Raw genomic sequence first — 19646 nt, 5'->3', positions numbered from 1 at the left:
CAATGAGAAGCTGGTCCGTAGAGTCCACAAGAGGCACACTGATGTCCCAAGAGGGGATCTGGCCCACCTCCACGGGCAGTGGACTGACAAGTCCTGTTGTCTCCTGGTGGCAGGGGTGAGGGGGTCACGAAGGCATTTTATAACTTCATCAGCACTCAGAAATCCTCTCTCAGGTTTGCCAGGCCCACAGAAATCTGTGTGCCCTGGACGTCCTTCTGAGTACATATTTGCAAATGTCAGGGCACACATCCCTCTCCTATTCCACCCCACACGGAAAGAGCACGCGTCTTCGGTTCTATTTGACTATTCAATTCAATTTCCTTCAATAAACATTAAGTGTGTCTGCTGAGCGCCAAGCTCTGAGGGTGATCCTGGTGCTGATTAAGACTCCAGCCCCTAAGAACAGCCAGCCTGCGGGGCATGCAGACATGACAGCGTCCTCGAGGCTTCCTTCAGTAAGCGCTGTCATAGAAGCGAGACCCTGGCCCTTTGGGGACACTGGGAGTGAGACAGGGGCGGGTGGGGAAGTGGGCCTGGGGGGGCCTGGCCCTCAGTCACACCACAGCATTGAGGTCAAGCAGGCTTCACAAGGATTCACTGAGGAAGGGAGGATTGTTCCAGTTTCACAGATGAGAAAACCGAGGCACATCCAGCTGCACCCTTAGCTCATGTTTCTACGGCTCACGATGCGCACAGCTGAGATTCCAAACCAGGTCTGTCTGACTCCACTGCCAGCATCACAAATAAGTTGCCTGCAAACCCAGTAGGGATTTTCTCAGAAATAAACTTTCTAGTCAGTGAAATTCTAAGATGAAAAAAATCCGAACTCACAGACAGGCTTGTCATTGGAAAATTCTGAGCTGCATTCCCTTCAGCTCTGAGGAATGTTTTCATACCGTGGCAACTTCCAAACCTGCTATCGTAATACTGTCACCGGGGCTGAGGGACAGGAGCTAGGCTAGAAGAGCTACCAAGTATTGCTTCCATATGCTGAAAACAACAACAGCACACATTTTGGACAATTACAAATCCCAGTGTGGAAAACACCTCTAGATTGTACGTTTTTTGTTTTTGTTTTTCCCCCCCTGATTATATTTGGACAGCTATAAAAATAATGCATACATTTTCAAGCTGTCTTCCATGTCTGAACACAGGTAACCACTTGGGTATTTATCAGGTGGAGGTTTTGGTCCTGAGGGTGGGGGGCGGGGGAAGAGAACATTCTATCTGTTCCGAGGAGGCAGGGGCAGGGGCTGGGGCCGGGTGCAGGGTTGGTGGTTCTGAGCCATAAACAAGCTGGAGGGATCCTCTTTAAGAAAAAGATTGAAATCATAACTGCCCACTTGCTGGGGCCCTGGAAGGCCTTTAAGGAGGGCCCTGCTGCTTACACTCCACCAGCTTCCCCGTCATCTGCTCCTGAGCGGACAGACTGTCTTCTTATTGTGAATGCCGATGGTGCCCACACCTAGGACTGCCTAACCTGTGGCTGCCTGGGGACAGACGAGACAAATTATTGCCTGTATTAAGTATTAATATGGGCTGTTTCTGTAGATACCTGATTATAATTACACCACAATACATGTTTTAGAATGCTATTACAAATGCTTTCTACACTCATCCATTGAAAATTTTAAAACATTGAAATTGTATTTTGTCTTGACACTGAGTAGAGCTTTTCACAATTACTCAAGATCATCATAGTTGAATAGCAAGTAGAGCAGCTCTGATTTGGAGATGGAAAGACTGATTAAAATTCAAATAATTCCCTTGCTTGCAGCATTATCAGGAGATTGTACATCCTCCTCAAATAGGATATAAAAAAGTAACCTTTAAAAGTTACCTTCATGTATTCTAGCCCATCTAATGGTCAAAAGAATCCTGGGAGGTAGGAATTAGTAAGATGATCTTACAGGCGGAGAATCTGAGACTCGGAGAAGCAATTTGCTCAAGGCCAACTTATGCCTTAATGCAGGACACCACGCCACATACCCTGCTTCACAGCATCTCAAAAGGCATGACTTGCCCAGGTGTGGCTCAGTGGTCGAGCGTGGACCCATGAACCAGGAGGTTGCGGTTTGATTCCCAGTCAGGGCACATGCCTGGGTTGTGGGCTCAATACTCAGTGTGGGGCATGCAGGAGGCAGCCCATCAATGATTCTTTCATCATTGATGTTTCTTTCTCTCTCTCCCTTTCCCTTCCTCTCTGAAATCAATAAAAAAAATGTATTTTTAAAAAGGCATGGCTTATCAGGCCAGAGCTCGCCAAAGGAAACTAGGTCAGAGGCTGGAGGACACGGCAGAGGCGGGATGGCTGGTGGCCCCTTCGCTGCTGCTGCACTTGCGCAAATTGCCTGGAGAAGTCACGCAGGTCAGGTGTGGGCATGTGGTCTCTGCAGCCCCCTCCTCCCAGCCCATCCAAACAGTGGCTGATGAGTTGAATCATCACTTTTCAAGCCAGTGTTTAATTATGTCAGCTTTCTGCCTGTGAGAAGAGCAATTATCAAACACTTCTCATTTACATTTGAAAAGCAGAAAATCACATAATCAGTATGGCTTACCCGGAAAATACATGTCACACTCACTCATTTATTAGTTCTCTCTATTATTTCAACCCACAAACACTAGCTACCCCGTACAACATAAGGTGTAATTCAGTTGCTTTTGATTTTCCCATCTTTTCATACTCCAAACATCTCAATTGGTTTCTCCCTGTATGGATTTAAAGTTAACTCAGTGTCTGGTAGGCTGAGGATTTTTTTTTTTTTTAATGTGGACTGTAGTAGTTCATGATCAAAGCAAATGTCTAAGAAGGAGTAGCAGTGATATTGACATCCCTGCTACCAACAACAGGTCCTACTGGGCACTGACTGTGTGTCCAGCTCTCCACACGAACATCTCATTTAATTCTCACAACAATTCACAAGGTAGATATGTTTGTTATTATTTGTTGTTGTTGTTGTTTTGTTTTTTTGTTAATCCTCACCTGAGGATATTTTTCCATTGATTTTTAGGGAGAGTGGAAGAGAGAGGGAAAGACAGGGAGAAACATCGATGTGAGAGAAACACATTGATTGGTTGCCTCCTGCATGATCCCTGACCAGGTCCCAGGCTGGGGGGACGGGGCCTGCAACCAAGGTGCATGCCGTTGACTGGAATCGAACTCAGGACCCTTTGGTCCACAGATGGACGCTCTACCATTGAGCCACACCAGCTAGGGTGCTATGCTTATTATTGATGATTCACAGAAGTGGAAACTGAGGCTCAGAGGTTAGGGAGTTGTCTCAAGGACACAGAGCAAGTGGCAGGGCCTGGATGTGAGCCCAGGCCTCTGGATCCATTAGTGAGTGAGTTCTATGGGCCAGCCTCTGTGCTATGGAGGCCGATGTAGGGCCCATCCTTTTCTTGGGTGCCATGGGTCATGTGGGGCTGACTCCCATGTCACTGTCTTTCCCACATCTTCATGTAACCTGTGATGGATTACCATCTACTACCCATTCATACATCTGGTAAACTTATTCCGCAAACACACGCGTCCTAAGGAATAAGCCAGTGGTAGGGGGCAGAATCGGGGACACATTTCACTTCTGCCTTCATCATGCAAGCGGTCTAGTTGGCCGAGACACGGAAAAATGGCTGTAATGAAATATTAATGGCCTTCATATAGAAGTCAGCTCAGGGCACCACTTGTGTCTTGCATATTCCAAAGAGATACCAGGACAATGGGTGTGAGACATAAAATACTTTGAACTATTGGTGAGTGAGGAGGTGTCAAGATGAAATATTTACATCTTGGCGACTTGTATATAAATGAAGAGGCTCCCATAGAGCTACCTGCAAACTGTTTTTAACAATGGGAACGAAGAAAGAGGAGTTGGTGGAGTAGAGAGTTCAACAGGAACACCTATGTTGTAAATGAAAAATCCAGCATTCCATTGACTAAGGAGGGGAGGGAAATTATTCTTCAATGTCTGTCAATAATCTATATATATATATAAAAGCCTATATGACCATCCGACCATTCAACCGTCCGACCGGTAGCTATGATGCACAATGACCTCCAGGGAGCAGATGCTCCGACCAGTAGCTATGATGTGCACTGACCACCAGGGGGCAGATGCTCAACACAGGAGCTGCTGAGCTGCGGTGACTTGGCAGCTGTGGTCCTCCAGAGCCTGATTCCGGAGTGCATCACCTGAGACCTGCCCTCTCGCAATCTGGGACCCCTTGGGGGATGTCGAAGAGCCGGTTTCGGCCCGATCCCCTCAGGCCAGGCCGAGGGACCCCATCAGTGCATGAATCCGTGCAACAGGCCTCTAGTTCTCCCATATTTGGGGAAGGGACTTGTGGGAAAGGCTCCTTAATTCAATCGTTATTTTATTCATCTGATAGAATGTTACTGAATGTCTCATACCATGTTAGATATTATGGGGGAAGATATTAAGTCCTCTATTGATCAAGAAGCTTACAATCTAGTGGAGAAGTATCAGACATGACACATATAACTCCAAGTTGCAAAGGGCCAAGCTGGTCAAACTCCAGTTTACTATGAAAAAAATCTCATCTTATTTTTATTTCTGGCACCTAACTTAGAGCTTGGTCTGTATTACATAATGTAGTCACCTGATTGATTGTGATAATACATTTGTTACTATTAAAGCTCCAAGAAAAAGTCAGTTCATGTGGAGTTGTTACTGGATTTTGATGACTCAGCTCAGGCCTAAATAATGAAGAGACATCAACCAAGTGTTCTGGATAGCCCCTGGATCAAACTGTGCCTGAAGCCTGTTAAGAATGGAACTCAGCAAGTCTAAACCTGGTTTGGGAGGAGGGGTCGACACCTTGGAAAAGTATCTTTTGGAGTTGTTATCGGTTGCTTGCACTCGGTGGGCAGGTAGGCACAAAGCTGGAGTCTTTACTAGTGGTTGAGTTGGGAGGAGCCAGGAGAACATAAAACCCCTGTGAGCAAACCACGGGACCTTTCTGGCAACCCTGCACTACCCGTGGCCCAGCTCTCTGAGCTTCTGGTGGCCACCAGCAGTGCTTGGTGCTCCTTGGCTTGTAGATCTCTCCAATCTCAGCTCCAGCTGCAAGTGTAGACCCCTCTACTCCAATCTTTGCCTCTTTTCCCACATGGCATTTGCCCTGTGAGTCTCTGTGTTTCTTCTTGCCTTGAGAGCAGAGTTCTCAGCATGTCTCAACTCTGTAGACTCTGACTGCTAATGAAGGCTACTTGCAGTGTTTTTAAAAGATCAATGTGGAGTCCTTTGACTTTTCATAAATAATTTTTTAATGGCACTGTGGACCTCCATTTAACTGCTTCAACAGACTGTCCTCCCGATGGATACTCCAACATGCGAAAAACTCATCGCTAGCCGGCCCGTCTGGTGTCCCCCTCCACGCCCCCCCATGTGTGCCCACAGTCCCGTCGTATCTTTACCAGGAGGCAGCAGTGTTTGTTTCCAAATCTGCTGATACCAGTTGTGTTTGCTATTGCTCCGAGCACATTTAACTGAGTATGGCGTAAACAACACAATATGAGTGTGAAAAGGAAGCAAGCATTTGTTTCTATGAAAAATAAGTTAAACTCTTTGTATATACTCAATTTCCTTCTGAAGTAATTGCTTTCCAATTACACGTGAGCAAGACATTTGCAAAATATTAGAAACAAACAGCAGATGATTCTAGAATGGTTCTGTATTCAGGTTGTTCTAGGAGTATTTTTTATTATGTATACTTTTATTTATTTATTTTGAGTGTGGTTTATGCAAAATAGAGAATATAGAATTCCTGTCAATGGACCCAGACTCAAATCCAGCTGAAATAAGCTATTTTAGGCATGGGTCACTTTAAAAACACAATTTATTTTCCGCCTGCCCTATTTACTACCACTTTTGAAATGTGCCCTCAACCACATCAGGCAACAGGGCATGCCTTGCCTCAGCATTGTATAGTTGGGCCGTGTTAGGTTTCCAGTCCCAGTTTCCTTTGGACCGATTTATGAAGTAGAAGCCCCCCCCCCGCCCCCCCGTGGCTCCTTGGTTGCTCCCCAGCTTCTCCGAGCGAAGGTGGTAGGGCAGTGATGGTGATGGATTTCCTCTGTCTAAACTGCCCCTGGAAATGTTAACTGCATGCAAGTGAGCACAGGGTGCCGGCCTCTCCCTGAATCAGGGTGCAATTAGTACTTCCCAGGATGCCACATTTGAGTAAGAACACAAATAGCAAGAAGAAAACCTGTAGTTACTAGAAATAGAATGTGTTCTGCTATAAAACTCAAGATATGGCCCCAGTGGTTCAAAAGTTCAAGGACCAAGTATGACCCCCAACTCATCCAAGGATAGGTTTTATTGATTTTTAGAGAGAGGAGAGAGAAACATCAATCTGTTGCCTCCTGTATGTACCCCAAACGGGGATTGAAACCCCACCTAGGTCTGTGCCCTGACCAGAAATCAAACCCACAATTTATTGGGATAGGGGACAATGACCCAACACACTGAGCCACCCAACCTGGGCCCCAATGCTCATCTTTATTGCTTGATTTCCTCAGAGCAACTTTGAGATTACAGGAGGTTATCATTTTGAGGAAAGAGCCAAAGTTCAGAGAGTTTAAGTGACACACCCACGGTCACCCAGCTATCGTGGTAGCAATCCAACCCAGGTTTGTTCTACTTCAGAGCTTTCACTCCTTCCACTATGTCCCAAAATGCAAATAGTGGGCAGGAGAAATTGCAGAGAACCAGGCCGCCAGATGGAAAGCAGGAGTTGGCGGTCCACCCACATGGGGTAAACACAAACCTTCGGGTGAAGTCAGCTGCTACAGGGGGGGTCACAGACGATTAGCACTGGGCCTCTGCTCACTGCTCTAAATCTTACCAGCAATTAGAGGGAATCACAGTGCCAACCACAATACCAGGCAGAGTGTGAAAACCCCGCGTTAGCTACAAGTTCCTGAGTGCCAAGGAAAAAGAAATAGCTCTCGACTGGAAACAGCAGAGGAGGCTTCCTGGAGGAGGGGCAGCGGAGCATCAGGTTGGTGAGATGTTCGCAGAAATAGCCCTCACATTTGTAGAGTTCTTTACAGCTGAGATAACACTTTTTGCAGGCATTCTGGTATTTGTGTCTCAGAACTCCCCCATGGGTGAGGACAAGAATAATCATTTCTAATTGAGACATGAGAAAACTCTTGTCCAGAGTGGTTCAACGACTTGCTGAGAGTCACACCAGCAAGTGGTTCAACGACTTGCTGAGAGTCACACTAGCAAATTGAAATGGGACAAGCACCTAGGTCTGCACCCCAAAGATTGCCATTTCCATGTGTAATCAACATGTAAACCAATATGTAAAAAAGAGGGATTTTGCATTCCTTTTTTTCTCCCCTTTGGTATTGTCTTCAAAACTTGGTGTGTATTTTATTCTCACAGCACATCTGAATTTAGACTAGGCACGTTTAGACTAGGTGCTCAGTGCCCACACTTGGGATGGAGGACAGAGGACAGTTTTTCTGACTCCTAGTCTTTCTGGTCTACTAAACTCCCTCAGAAATACAGTGCGAGATGGGAGTAGCGCCTCTCATACAAATAAAACAAAAGGCGCATGTCATTGAGGGTCCTAGCAGGACACAATTGGTACCTCCGAAGAGGTCACGGAAGAGAGCTTAGTGAAGAGTTAAGAAACTGAACAATGGATGGGAAAGCACCCAAAGGCTGGGAAGAGTGGATCTACAAACCCCTCTGGAACCTGGCAGTCCTGTAGCTCTGGGTGAGGGCTGCCTCAGAGATTCTATGGCCTTTGGTCTGAACACACAGCCACTGGCATTGCACAGCCTGGCAGGGTAGGAGATGGGGAGATAAATCCATTGACCTCTTTGCCATTCCATTCAGGCCTCCTTGGCAAACCCAATAAAAAACTAGAGGGTAACGACCTATTGATGCATCCATAGACATTAGCCTCCTGCGGCATAGAGAATGCAGAGAAGAATAGAGACTAGATCTGGAGGGCAAACAGGGGAAAACCAGCAAAAAAATCAAAGGCACAGAAGTGTGGGGGCCTGTTTGCTGTCTGGTGGAGTGTCAGAGCACAAGGATGGAGGTAGCCAGTGACATGACGGAAAGGTCGGGCTGGGGCCAGGTCGTGGCTTGTATTCTGAATGAGTAGCTATCATGGAAGGAAGGCTTTAGGGTGAGGTCTTATATAGTAAAAACTGGGCACTAAAGAGACGGTCCTGACAGGCATTATACTCGTTGGGTTTTGAGGTTTGAATTAGCTACACGCCTCACCTCTCAAGTGAACCCATTGAGAAATAGACACTAGAGACATACAAGAATCAAGACCAGCCACTTCATTGCTGGCAAAGTGAAGGGGACTGTGGCTGCAAAGTGAGTGAACATGGGCTTCCTAGGCCTCCTTTTTGTACTGGTTACAGGTCTCCAGCCAGAGAGAGAGAGAGCAGCTGGGCCGCTGTGGGGCTCACTGCTGGAGGAGAGGGTCCACATTCTTACCCCACAAGAAGGCTAAGGGGCAATGAACACAGTATACAGGAATCCTACTCTCTGTGAGATAGAGAGACAAGAAGGATGGAGAGAAAGCAGTGGCTCATGCTCCCTACATTCCCATGAGGCTCGATATGTCCATAAAGTCTTCTATTTCATAAAGAAAATGGGAAAAAGCAAACTATAGCTTCTTTTTCAAGAAGGATTTTAGGGTTGACTTCAGGTGGTTAGAGCAGTTTATCCTAGTTAACGACTGGTTTGCAGCAGTCAGAAAGCTATTTTGTGGGTGGGATTAAGTATTAGAAAAAGAAAGATAGGGACAGTTAGTACATAAACGGTGGAGACAGCATCAACAGGAAGTGGCACCACAGCGGAGGTGAGTGAATCAGGTACAAGGAATGTGTCATATTGAAAGGAAGTAGGTTTTAGGGGGATGAGAGGCTCGTGACCAGGCCAACCAGTGATACCAGTGGGATACCCGGATGAAGCTGTCCATGATGATGGGTATCTAGAGCTCAGAAGAGAACATGGTGTTAGAGATGCTGACATGGGAACAATCCAGAAGCAAAGGTTGAGTCATGATAAATCACCCAGAGAGAGACAAGAGACAAAAATGGTTATTTAATGGCCATTTTTAAATCAATTGAAAAGAAAAATCAATTCCTCAATCACACTAATCACATTTCATGAGCTGCTCAATAGTCACATGTGGTTAGTGGCTTTTGGATGACACAGAGGTAGAATATTTCCATCACATTTTACTCGTATTCCCCCAAATACCTGAAAGAAGTGAAAACAAAACTATGGAAAGTAATGACAGGAAGCTATGAAAGAAATAAAGCACAAAGATAGAGAAGCTTGTAGGACTATGATGATGAAGACGATGCCTCTGGGTGAAATTTATTTTTTTAAATTTGCTTAGGCAGGATTCTACCTAGACTGAAGTCATGTGTGTAAAGGAATAATAAAAGGTGAAGCCTGACTTTAGGTGGAGGAAGTTCAACAAAGTTTTTAACTGACAAGAAGACATTGGACTCCTGGTTTTGGAGGACAAGGACCCCAGAAATCAGATCTAAAGAGGAGAGTGTTTCCCAAGTCTACTCATTCACAAATATGTTTTGACAGAAAGAATATTTGAAATTATAGCCCTCATTGTATAGACATTGTCTCTGCTTTTCTTCCCAGCGTGGGTTTCTCCACTTCTGGATCCACAGCTATAGTGAAGAACATGAATGAAACATATCCAGTCTTCAAAGAGTTTATCATGTAGGAGGAAAAATAAAGAAAGAGCGCAGCAGAATGCAGAAAGACATAACTGCATAAAGCAATGTACGAATGAAACCCTCATGAAGGTCACAGCAGGGGGAACAGAGAGGGTCTTTGCAGAAGAGGTGACATTTGAGCTGAGCCTTGAAGAGTGGATAAGGTTTAGGGGATGAAAGGAGCTTTATAGCAGATAGGGAGGAAAAACATAAGCAATGGCATGAAAATGGCATGAATGTAATACGTGATAAGGATGTTTAGGAAACAGAAATTCCAGGACAAACTGGAGAATAGTTACATAAAATGTATTTATAACAGAAAAAGATGAACATGACGGATGGATGGTACAAGGGTGGTCTTGAATGTAAGAGATGGAGAAAAGCAGATAAATGGTATGAGGTTCAAGAAGTGTTCGGATTATGAAGATACCCATTGACCTGGAACAAAAAAAAAATGCACAAATTTTCTAAGATTCTGGACACTTTCAGGTCAACCTTGAATTGACTCTTCCTGAATAAATGAATGAATGAATGACAGGACTCTGTCTCAGTAGCAGTTAACAGTTATCTGTAGCTTTAAAAACTATTTCCTAGATGTTATAGGGCACTAGTATGAATCAAACCAACTCGGAATACAGTAGGAAACCCAACTTTCCCATCTGATCATATTGTCCGAACCACTAACTTACATCAATATTGTCTAACAAAGATGTTAAAGTTAAACAGAATTGCTTTAACACAGCTGAAACATCTGCCGCATTTAATAATAAATTGTCCTGCTGCTGCAACATATGGCATCAGCAGAAACGTTATTCCAGTGCCCCCAGAGCTTCTGAGACTCCAAAATGCCATGATTACCATAAGTAGGTTTGGGCAATTCTCAAAGCTAAAAGGAAAACAATTAATTCATTTAAATATTTAAAATAAATATGGGCCATTTGGATCGTTTGGGAGGAGCAGTGGAATTACAAAAACTATAATAATTAGAATCTAACTCCCCAAAGAGAGATGTTCCAAGATGTGGCTTCCAGATGGAAAATTCCCCTAGCAGGTCTGTGCAAGACATGTGCTCACCCTGCCCCAGTCGCTGCAGCATTGGATAAGCATCCTCCCTCCACCAAGTCTCTGATGGGGTCACAGTGGGCACAAATCTCTTGACGTTTACAATTAAGTGTTGTACCTCTTTGGACAAGAGTTTTCTCATCTCTCAATTATTTCAACATGACGCTCCTGTAGGTAGAAGTGAAGCCAGGCACCCACATTTCAATTCAATAAAACTCAGTTTAATAAACATCAACCAGAAGATCTTCTATTCCAGCCATTGGGCTGAATATATACCAGGGAAGCAGATAAATCACACAGGAGGAGCTGCCTTTAAGTAGTCCTTATTGGCCAAGGAGAGAAATACAGACTAGTAAATGTTCTAAGTGGTTCTATCATAGAGTTAACAATAAAGCGTTCTGGAAACACAAGAAAAGTGTTTCATTCAACCCGGGGAGAAGCAAGCCTCATGGAGGAAGAGATGTGGGAGCAGAATTTTCAGAATAGAGACATGAGGAAGGAGGTGGCTTCTCAGGCGAAGAACCACGTAGCACAGGGTAGTGAAACAGCAGTCCGGAGCTGGTGGTCATTTGGTGAGTGCACGGCAAGGCGGCGAAGAAGAATCTGGGAGAGAGCACACAGAGACTAGGTCCTGGAGGGCCTGTGGGGTCATGCATGGGGTTTGGACTTTATCTTGGAGGGAATGCGGCCACTGAAGGGTTTTCCTGAGAGAGGAGTGACATCGATGTCAGGTCCTCACAGCTTCCTCTGCCTTGGGCTAAGCACTGTTCATCCTTAACCCTCCATTCTCACCACGTGGAGAAAGGAATCATTATGTGCACATCACACCTACAAAAGCAAGGTCTCTAGAGGCAATAGTTTGCCTAAGTTCCCACGGTCAAGAAGCACAGGAAGCAGGATTGGAATCCAGATCTTCTAGACGCTGAAGATTATGCTTTGAACCCCTACAAGGTACTGCTTCTGAACCAGGCCAGGCCTTCGGGATGGAGAGCACACTGGAGAAAGGGAAGCTGGGGCCCAAGAGACCAGACAAGAGGTATTTAATGTGCTCTGTGCTAGTTATAATTGGTGATAAAATTGTTTTTTGGTTGTGGTTGTTTTTTTCCCCCAAAGCACAAAGACCTTGCCTCTCTGAAGGGTCAGTATGTGCTCAAGTTCTTGAAGCCAATCACCTGAATCAAAAATGTCAACCTTGCGAACCATTTTGTAGTTTCTGCCTGGCATTGTGCCAGCCAGTTACTATGGGAGGGGAAGCTGATGTCGTAAGCAGAGAGCCATCTATAAGGAGCTTTGTTGAAAACCTACTCTAGAAGAGACATGGAGCAAAGGGTGTTAACAGTTGCTGGTCTCTCCTGCCTGCTTGCTCTTGACCTTACGAACCACACATGCAACCTCAGGTTATCCAAGGAAAAAGCCCGTTACTCAGGACCCCAAGCATCTCATCATGCTATGGGATCCACAAAACAAGAGGCAGCATGGCTAATTTGCCACGTGTCCTTTAGCTACGGCTTGGTGATTTTTCTTGGGAAGAATGATTAGTAACCACTATTGAATATTGAAAACCTCAGTCTTTTCATAACCATATATTCCATGCTGGTTTTCAGGCACTGCTGGGTGGCTATATTGAAGAATGAGTTATGGGTCACTCTTAGGGGGCTCACAGTTTACCCGAACGAGAAGGCATGCAGAGATTGAGATCCAATGGGGCTGCTGTAATAGATAACAGACTTTCTCCCTTTTGGCATATACAGTACACTGAACATCTTAACATCAGTATCTTTGCTAATTCTTTCTTCCTTCTCTCCCAGCAAAGTTCTACTCATCTTCCCATCCCAATCCAGCATAGAGCCTGAGCCTTACTTGTCTCTGTGGCTACTCCAACATAAATGGATGGGTGGATGGGTGGATGGGTGGAGGGATGGATGGATGGATGGATGGATGGATGGATGGATGAGTAAGTGAATCACAGGAGTGAGTTATCATGGAAGCACTCATAATTGCCCAAACAAACTACGTTCTCCCTTCTCTCAGGATGTTTGTATGTGTTTTTTGACCTTTATGCAGAACTCTTCATCACTTCTCAATGAGCTAAATCCTATTCACATGTTGATTCAGGCATCATTTCTTTTGGGTAGGCTTCTGTCCACCTCCAGTTTGGGTTTGACCCATACACCATTCCCATAGGTGTCTGCATAGTCATCCATCTCTTTCTGTATCTGGTAAATTCTGTAAAACCAGGAACCAATTGCTAGTGACCATTGTATTTCCAATATCCAACAAAGCTCATAGCACACACTAGAACCTCAATACATAAATTAATTCATGGTTGAACATAGTAAGTCATTTAAATATTTCCTTTGTAACCTATCATGAAGTAAAGCCAGTGCTTGAAAAATCACACAAAACTTGAACATTTCTGTGGAATAAGGCCTTTTGAGTCTGCATTTAGAAGTGTTTAAAAATGACATTTGGTCTCCTTTGGAATCATTTTCCAATGAAAAAGGATCTGATGTCATTTAAGCCCACGGGACAGTGTCTCCTTCACAACGTATAGAATTTCTAACAGTTATGGTACTATAATTAGCTTTGATAAGAGTTAAGTGGGGATGAATTTGTTAATGACATAAGATACTTTAAAAGACATGGAGCCTAATGCTGAGTTCTGATCACTGTGACCTGAGGAGAACCTCCGACCTGATTCCCCGCCCCGCTATGGATAACTGTCAATTGGGGTTTCAACTGAGACCAGCCCACTCACGTGTTCTCAGATGAGTCCTCCCAGGACCGTGCCATGTTGGCTGCCTCATAAAAACCATTATGCACAATCAGGCTACTAGACGCTCTTCACTGAGCTGCAAGGGCCCTACACGCTATTTCTGACCACAAGGAACCTCTTTGGGGGTTGCGGCGGGCGGGGGGGAGTATTATCATCTCTATGCTACGGATGGACCAACCAAGACTCAGATCTTGCTCAAGCTCACTGAGATCATCAGTCACTAGGCAAAGATTTCAAATCCTGGGCAAGTCTCCTTAAAAAACATCTCTGCCCAGCTCCACTGAGGTGGTTCTCAGGGATAATGGGAACCTGAAGCAGAGATCAAGTGTCAATGGAAAGTGACTTCAGCGCTGAATGATGCAGAGCCAGCTATCTCAGATACAGCTGCTGAGGGAAGAGGGTCCCAGAAATACTTTCCCATCACTATGGACACAGGACCGTCACACGCCTACTGCACATCTTACTGAATCCTCAGAACAAGCGATCTTCCCAAAAGATCATCTTTTCTTACAACGAGGCTGACATAATTCTGTATTGCTTTATACGCATTATCTCATTTGCGGCAAACACAATGTTGGAAAGAGAGACATCGCCCCATTTGTGGGGGAGGGATCTAGGGCCGAAAGTTCAGTGGCTTAGGTGGCCCAACTAGGGGGTAAGATGTGGCATGAACTGCAGCGAGCTTTCCACTGCACTCTAGTTGGCACCTGTCCTCGCTCCTGTATATTATTTTCTTCCTCCTTTCACCAACTTAAAAAGATACAAAGATTAGAGAGGATAGAGGAAAGTCCTTTTACCAGTGTTAGATTTTTACATCACAGCGACTCCAAGACACTCCCCTTGAAGAGTGGGAAAGAAGTCTTATGGGTATAACAAGGCAATCATGTTAATGTCTCCAATATTTCACTAACATTAAATAAAAGACTGAGTTGCCCAGACAACTCACCCACAATTGCAGTTCTGGTTGCCACCGAGCATGGAGAAGAGTGGGATACATTATTAATACGGCCGCATTCTCTGAACTGGCAGAGGACCCATGGGAGGAGTGACGTGTCTGCCCGGCAGCTGCTCTGCTTTGCAGAGGAACACCACGTATAGTCCCCAGAGAGCCGCATGTGTGGTGCGCAAGGCGAATTCTTTCTCAAAGTTATTTCTCTGAATTATTCTATAGGGTTATTCGGGGCAACTACAATGAGTCATGATGAGGTTCCATAATGGTTTTAGACATGAACTTAGAGATTTCCTGATTCTGGATCCTGAGAAGTCCACGGAGGAGCTGGCCATTCAGCCATTTCCTCTGTGCCCCTGGCAGTCACACATGGCGGTGGGAGCTGAGTCTTGGCAGGTGGCACCCGGCCTGTCTGCCTCATCCATTACCACAGGGACCTGGCTTCCCCCTTTCAAAGATCCACGTCTTACTGATGATTTGAGCAAATGAAGATGAGGAAAATGCTGTGTCTTTCGCAGCTACTTTCCTTATAATTTCTCATACCAGTGTTGCATAAGGCTTAAAATAACAAGGGTGTGTCCATAGACTAAATAAAAAGAGCCTAGTATTGTAGAACATATCCATTGACCATAGAATTCCAAAGGGTACATAAACATGTTGAACGTAAAATATGTTGATTCTATAACCAATTTTCAACACCTTCCTGTTATTCCTCTTTGAAAATTGTTCTCAGAGGCTAAAATAGGCACACATTTTTAATGGATGAATAATTTTGATAGGGGAAAAACTTTATTCTATGAAAGCTAATTTTATTTTGGTGAAACATACAATTTGAAGCTATTTTTAAAATTCTTGTAACATCCGCCCAAGAAACTCCTTTATTTTAATGTCTTCAAACTTGAACTCATGGCTCCTACCGTGACCTGACCTGCTGTCCCCTCTGCGTCCCCTCGTCCTGGGAGCCCTGTCATGTTCCATAAATTCTATTACGTTCGGTCATCTTTTGTTAAAGTGAGGTTCAGGTATTAGGAACCACACGTGTACAAGATTCTTCTGTGTGCTTACTCCAATTTGAATTGCTAGCAAAAAAAAAAATTGTATCGGAAATAACAATTTACAGTTTCAAAAACAGGAGGGTCAAAGATGAGAATTTTAATGGTCTTTAGGAACCATTGCCTGGAAGCATAGATGTCGGTCAAAAGCATCAGGAGATCGCGTTGAGACTAGAATCACTTTATTTCTTGAGGGGACAATTTGAGCGTGGAGGATCTCCCATAGCTACGTTAGACTTGGTAACCCCGTGACACACACTTTGAGAGAACACTGGCAAGTCCAGATGTGTCTGGGCAGAAATTAAGCTCAACAGGACGCGCAGCCTTTCCCATCGGTACCTGTCTTTGGTTTTCCGTCTCCAGGCGCAGCCTGGCCTCCACACACCTCCGAGTCTCCAGGAAGGCCTGGCGCTGGGCGCGGTCTGACAGGTAACTGATGAAGATCCCAGCCGTGTTCATGCACATGAATAACACCACCTGGGCCACCACCTGCAACAGAATCACAGACAGAGCCTGGTCAGGCGGCCCGAAGAAGAGCTGTGTAGAGGCCAAGAGAGAAAATCAATAAACATTCCCACGGCCGATCTTAAGGAAATAAGCCAAAAGCTTAGTAGCAGGTGAGCAGAGCCAAGTTCTTCACTCGGGTCTTGAGGCAGATGTCATCCCCTCAGAGGGGCCTCCCGCGGCTGTTCCATCTAACTTAGAGCTTCTCCATCCCCAAGTTCGGAGTTGAACCTGGATCGGAGGCGTGAAGCAAGACTAGGGGCTCCTTCCCTCTTGCACACTCACGCTCACCTCTCCCCTCCATGTGCTGAAGGTTTTGGCCTTTTAAGGGGCTGGGAATCAGGTGAGAAGAAGGGGAAGAGACTAGTAAGACACAGGGCAAGTATTAGTTGAATAGCAATGTTGTGCTTTGACCTTGTGCTTTCAGGCCCTCTTGGGTAGCATCCAAGTCCTGTGGTCCTAACTCGAGAAAAGATATCACAGCGACTCCTGCTTTTCATCTCCAGTGCCGTCACCCAACTCCCAGGCACCAAACTCTCCCGGCTGGAGTCTTACCCCAAAGCTTGCACTCTTGGCGTGTTTTCACAAGTCATTCTCACAGCCGGAGAAATGTGCCCGGGTTTAGGCCTCTCTGCTTTTGGACTTACGTGTGTCTTCATTGGTTTCACACTTTAGCATTAGTGGCTGTACACTGGGCAGAGGGAGGGGCTGCAGAGGAGGGGAGCCTAGGCATTGGAGAATGCGGGAAATATAGGGAGATTGTGATCCTCTCTGCAACCCCGAGGGGGCGCTCAGGTACTGTGGGGTCCTGGCAAAGTGAATGGGTCAGCCACCCACCAAAGGCCTTTGCACCCGCCTGGAGCTTCTGTAACCAGAGACCCGAGTTTGCATCCCTCAGCTCCAACATTTACTAGGCCTCTGACCTTAGGCAAGTCACTTGATGCCTTCTTGAGCCTCAACTTTCTCATCTGAACAATGGGAATCAACCTTTGCCTCATAGAAGTAATGTACACGTATGTATATCTACACTGAGTGGCCTGATTATTATGATCTCTGAACGTATAATAATCTGGCCACTCAGTGTATATATATTAGAGGCCTGGTGTATGAATTCATGCATGGGTGGGGTCTGGCCAGCCTGGCCAGAGGGAGGGGACATGGGCGGTTGGCTGGCCTGCCTGCTGGTCGAACTCCTGGTCGAGGGGACAATTTGCATATTAGCCTTTTATTATATAGGATATACACTGCATTCAGAGATCATAATAATCTGGCCACTCAGTGTATATATTTATATAGTTAGTATACATGTGAATATATACGAATGTACCTAGCACATAACAGATATTCAATGATTGTTAGATACATATAGGGTGTCCCCCCAAAATGTATATACACTTTGAATAATTATTAATTCCTATGGGTTAAATCTGAAAAGAAAAAAACATCAATTGAGCTATCAGCTGTTAAGTGTGTATACATTTTTTGGGACACCCTATACTTTAATATAAGGCCATTTTTTCCCCAAATGCTAGTCTATGGTTTAATATGTATCTTTCATTTCTTTCATAAATTATTTTACAGATTCTCATCCTTCATGTTACAAACTATTCCAGAGGACCATAAAGTATTAAGATCTTTAGTATTCATGCTGTTTTACAAAGAATGCTTATGTGCATTATTTGCTATGCAGGGAACAGTGGAGGGGGATTAGGGAGCCAGCTCAGACAGAGGGGCCTCAAATCCTATCTCTAACGTTCCCCTCCTCCCCCCCATCCCCCGGGGTGACCAAGCAAGTCATTCCCTCACTAAGAGGGCAGATACCACATAGTTTGGTTTGCTGATCTATGTAGAGCTTCGCAGTCTAGCCCAGTGATTAAAGATCTGGGCTCCCATTCATGCCATTTACTTGTCATGTGAATTTGGCCCAGTTCATTTTTCTGGCCCTCAGATCCGAACTATTTTCCCAAGATGTTGTTGGATAATCGATGAAAGCTCACTCTGCACCTGAGCAGGTAAACGACATGGTGAGGCTTAAGCTTTAAGGAGACCTGCTGTGATGTGGCAGGAGGCAGAGGTAAGGCCCAGGTGAAGCTGGCTCTTTAAGGACCCGGTGAAGAATGGGATGAGAGTGGTGGGAGGGTCCGTAGGAGTCGGCAAGCCAGATGGAGGAATAGAGTGTACCACCAGCATCCCTGCTAGGGCGTGGGCTCTCCCCACAGCTGTCGGCCCTGTGGCCATGCTTCCTGCCTGCCCTTTATAAATAGTCCATGCTGAATTAGAAAAGGGAATTAGAAATAGCACGCAAGGAAGTTTACAAAATAGCAGAGCAATAAAGATAGGACACGTAAGTGAAAATCTAAGAAAACGGTAAAGAAGGACGAGGCCATGTTGAGCTCAGCTGGCACCCCATGGCAAGAAAAACTAAATGACGGAAAACCTACATCAAAACCCGAGTGCAATCAATGGTATCCTGAGAAATGACAAAATAATGAGAGGAAAAGGCAGGCTTTTCAGAAGGGAACAAGAAGAGAGCATTTTGAAAACTAGAATTAAAAGAACAAGAGAACAGGGTTATAAGGTTTTTTTTAAACATGGACCAAAAAATCTCTGACATTAAGGAGGAAGCACAAATGTTAAAGGCTAAAAATAGGAAGGATTGGAGGTGAGAAAAAAAAAGCGATTAAACCCTTTAAAAATAGGCAAGAAGAAAATGACGAAGTTAATTTTTTTAAATATGAGAACTGTAACAGGTGGTAGCACAAACTATAAAGATAAACTATGTTCATGCAAAGCAGCTTCAGAGAGTAAACATTTATTCCCATTCCACTGCCTTCAGAGAGAGAGACAACACAGTTGCCAAAGTCGTTCCAAGAGTGCTTTGCCGCCTGAGGCAACTACTGCTTAGACTCTGCCATCCTCCTTGCACGGGGCTTGGCAACTTCCATTTACACACCCAACTGCCTACCAGACACACGTTTTGGCCTTTGCACGATCCAGTAGCGACTGTGTTTGGTCTTATTAGCTCCATTTCACAGAACAGAAAAGTGAGCCTCCCAGAGATTAAATCATTACCGAAGGCCACCAAGCTAGTATGTGGTGTTAAGGCGGCCCACTGCCCTGATTTGCCTGGGACACAGAACTCTATTTTTAAATGTGGACGGTGCCAGGGAAATCAAGCAGAGTTTTCTCACACTTATATTTGGTTAATATGCATTTTAGTTCATGACAAGTTTGGGTGGGGAAGAGGGAATGAGAGAGAGAGAGAGAGAAAGGAGGAGAAGGAGGAGAGGAAGGAGGAGGAAGAGGAGGAAGGTTTGGAGGAAGAGAAAAAAGATGAGGGGGAGGAGGAAGGGGAGGAGGGGGAGGAGGAAGAGGAAGATGAGGAGGTGAAGAGAAGGAGGAGGGTGTCTTTCTGAGAAGGCTTTTTGCAACACTGCGTAGGAAATGAAGTCATCCGTATCCACAGGCAGGCAAATCAGATATGTTTTGAAGACCAAAGTGGACACTGATTCAATTCTCCTCCCTCTTTATCTCGGGCCTGTCAGGCACTGCGAG

General features: G+C 45.1%; 1 protein-coding gene and 1 long non-coding RNA gene across 4 annotated transcripts in view; one reads left to right on the top strand and one right to left on the bottom strand.

The window, feature by feature from the left end:
• The window catches only part of LOC114228973 (uncharacterized), a 331688-nt gene that overhangs the window by 162733 nt on the left and 149309 nt on the right, over positions 1–19646 (top strand). Inside the window, exon 3 of one of the 3 annotated variants that reach the window (XR_008554599.1) lies at positions 15951–16058. The exons of the other annotated variants lie outside the window; for them this stretch is intronic. This is a non-coding gene — a long non-coding RNA (uncharacterized LOC114228973). Of the gene's footprint in view, positions 1–15950; positions 16059–19646 lie in introns of those variants that run through there. 3 annotated transcript variants of the gene reach the window in all.
• ADCY8 (adenylate cyclase 8) overlaps positions 1–19646 on the bottom strand; it is a 141830-nt gene that overhangs the window by 97700 nt on the left and 24484 nt on the right. The window contains exon 2 of the mRNA XM_008159467.3: positions 15927–16076. Coding sequence (XP_008157689.2) covers positions 15927–16076 — 150 coding nt within the window. The remainder of the gene's footprint in view (positions 1–15926; positions 16077–19646) is intronic.

Source organism: Eptesicus fuscus, chromosome 19, assembly GCF_027574615.1.
Source record: "Eptesicus fuscus isolate TK198812 chromosome 19, DD_ASM_mEF_20220401, whole genome shotgun sequence".
NCBI classification, from domain to species: Eukaryota; Metazoa; Chordata; class Mammalia; order Chiroptera; family Vespertilionidae; genus Eptesicus; species Eptesicus fuscus.
This window is presented reverse-complemented; position numbering and strand designations above follow the sequence as displayed.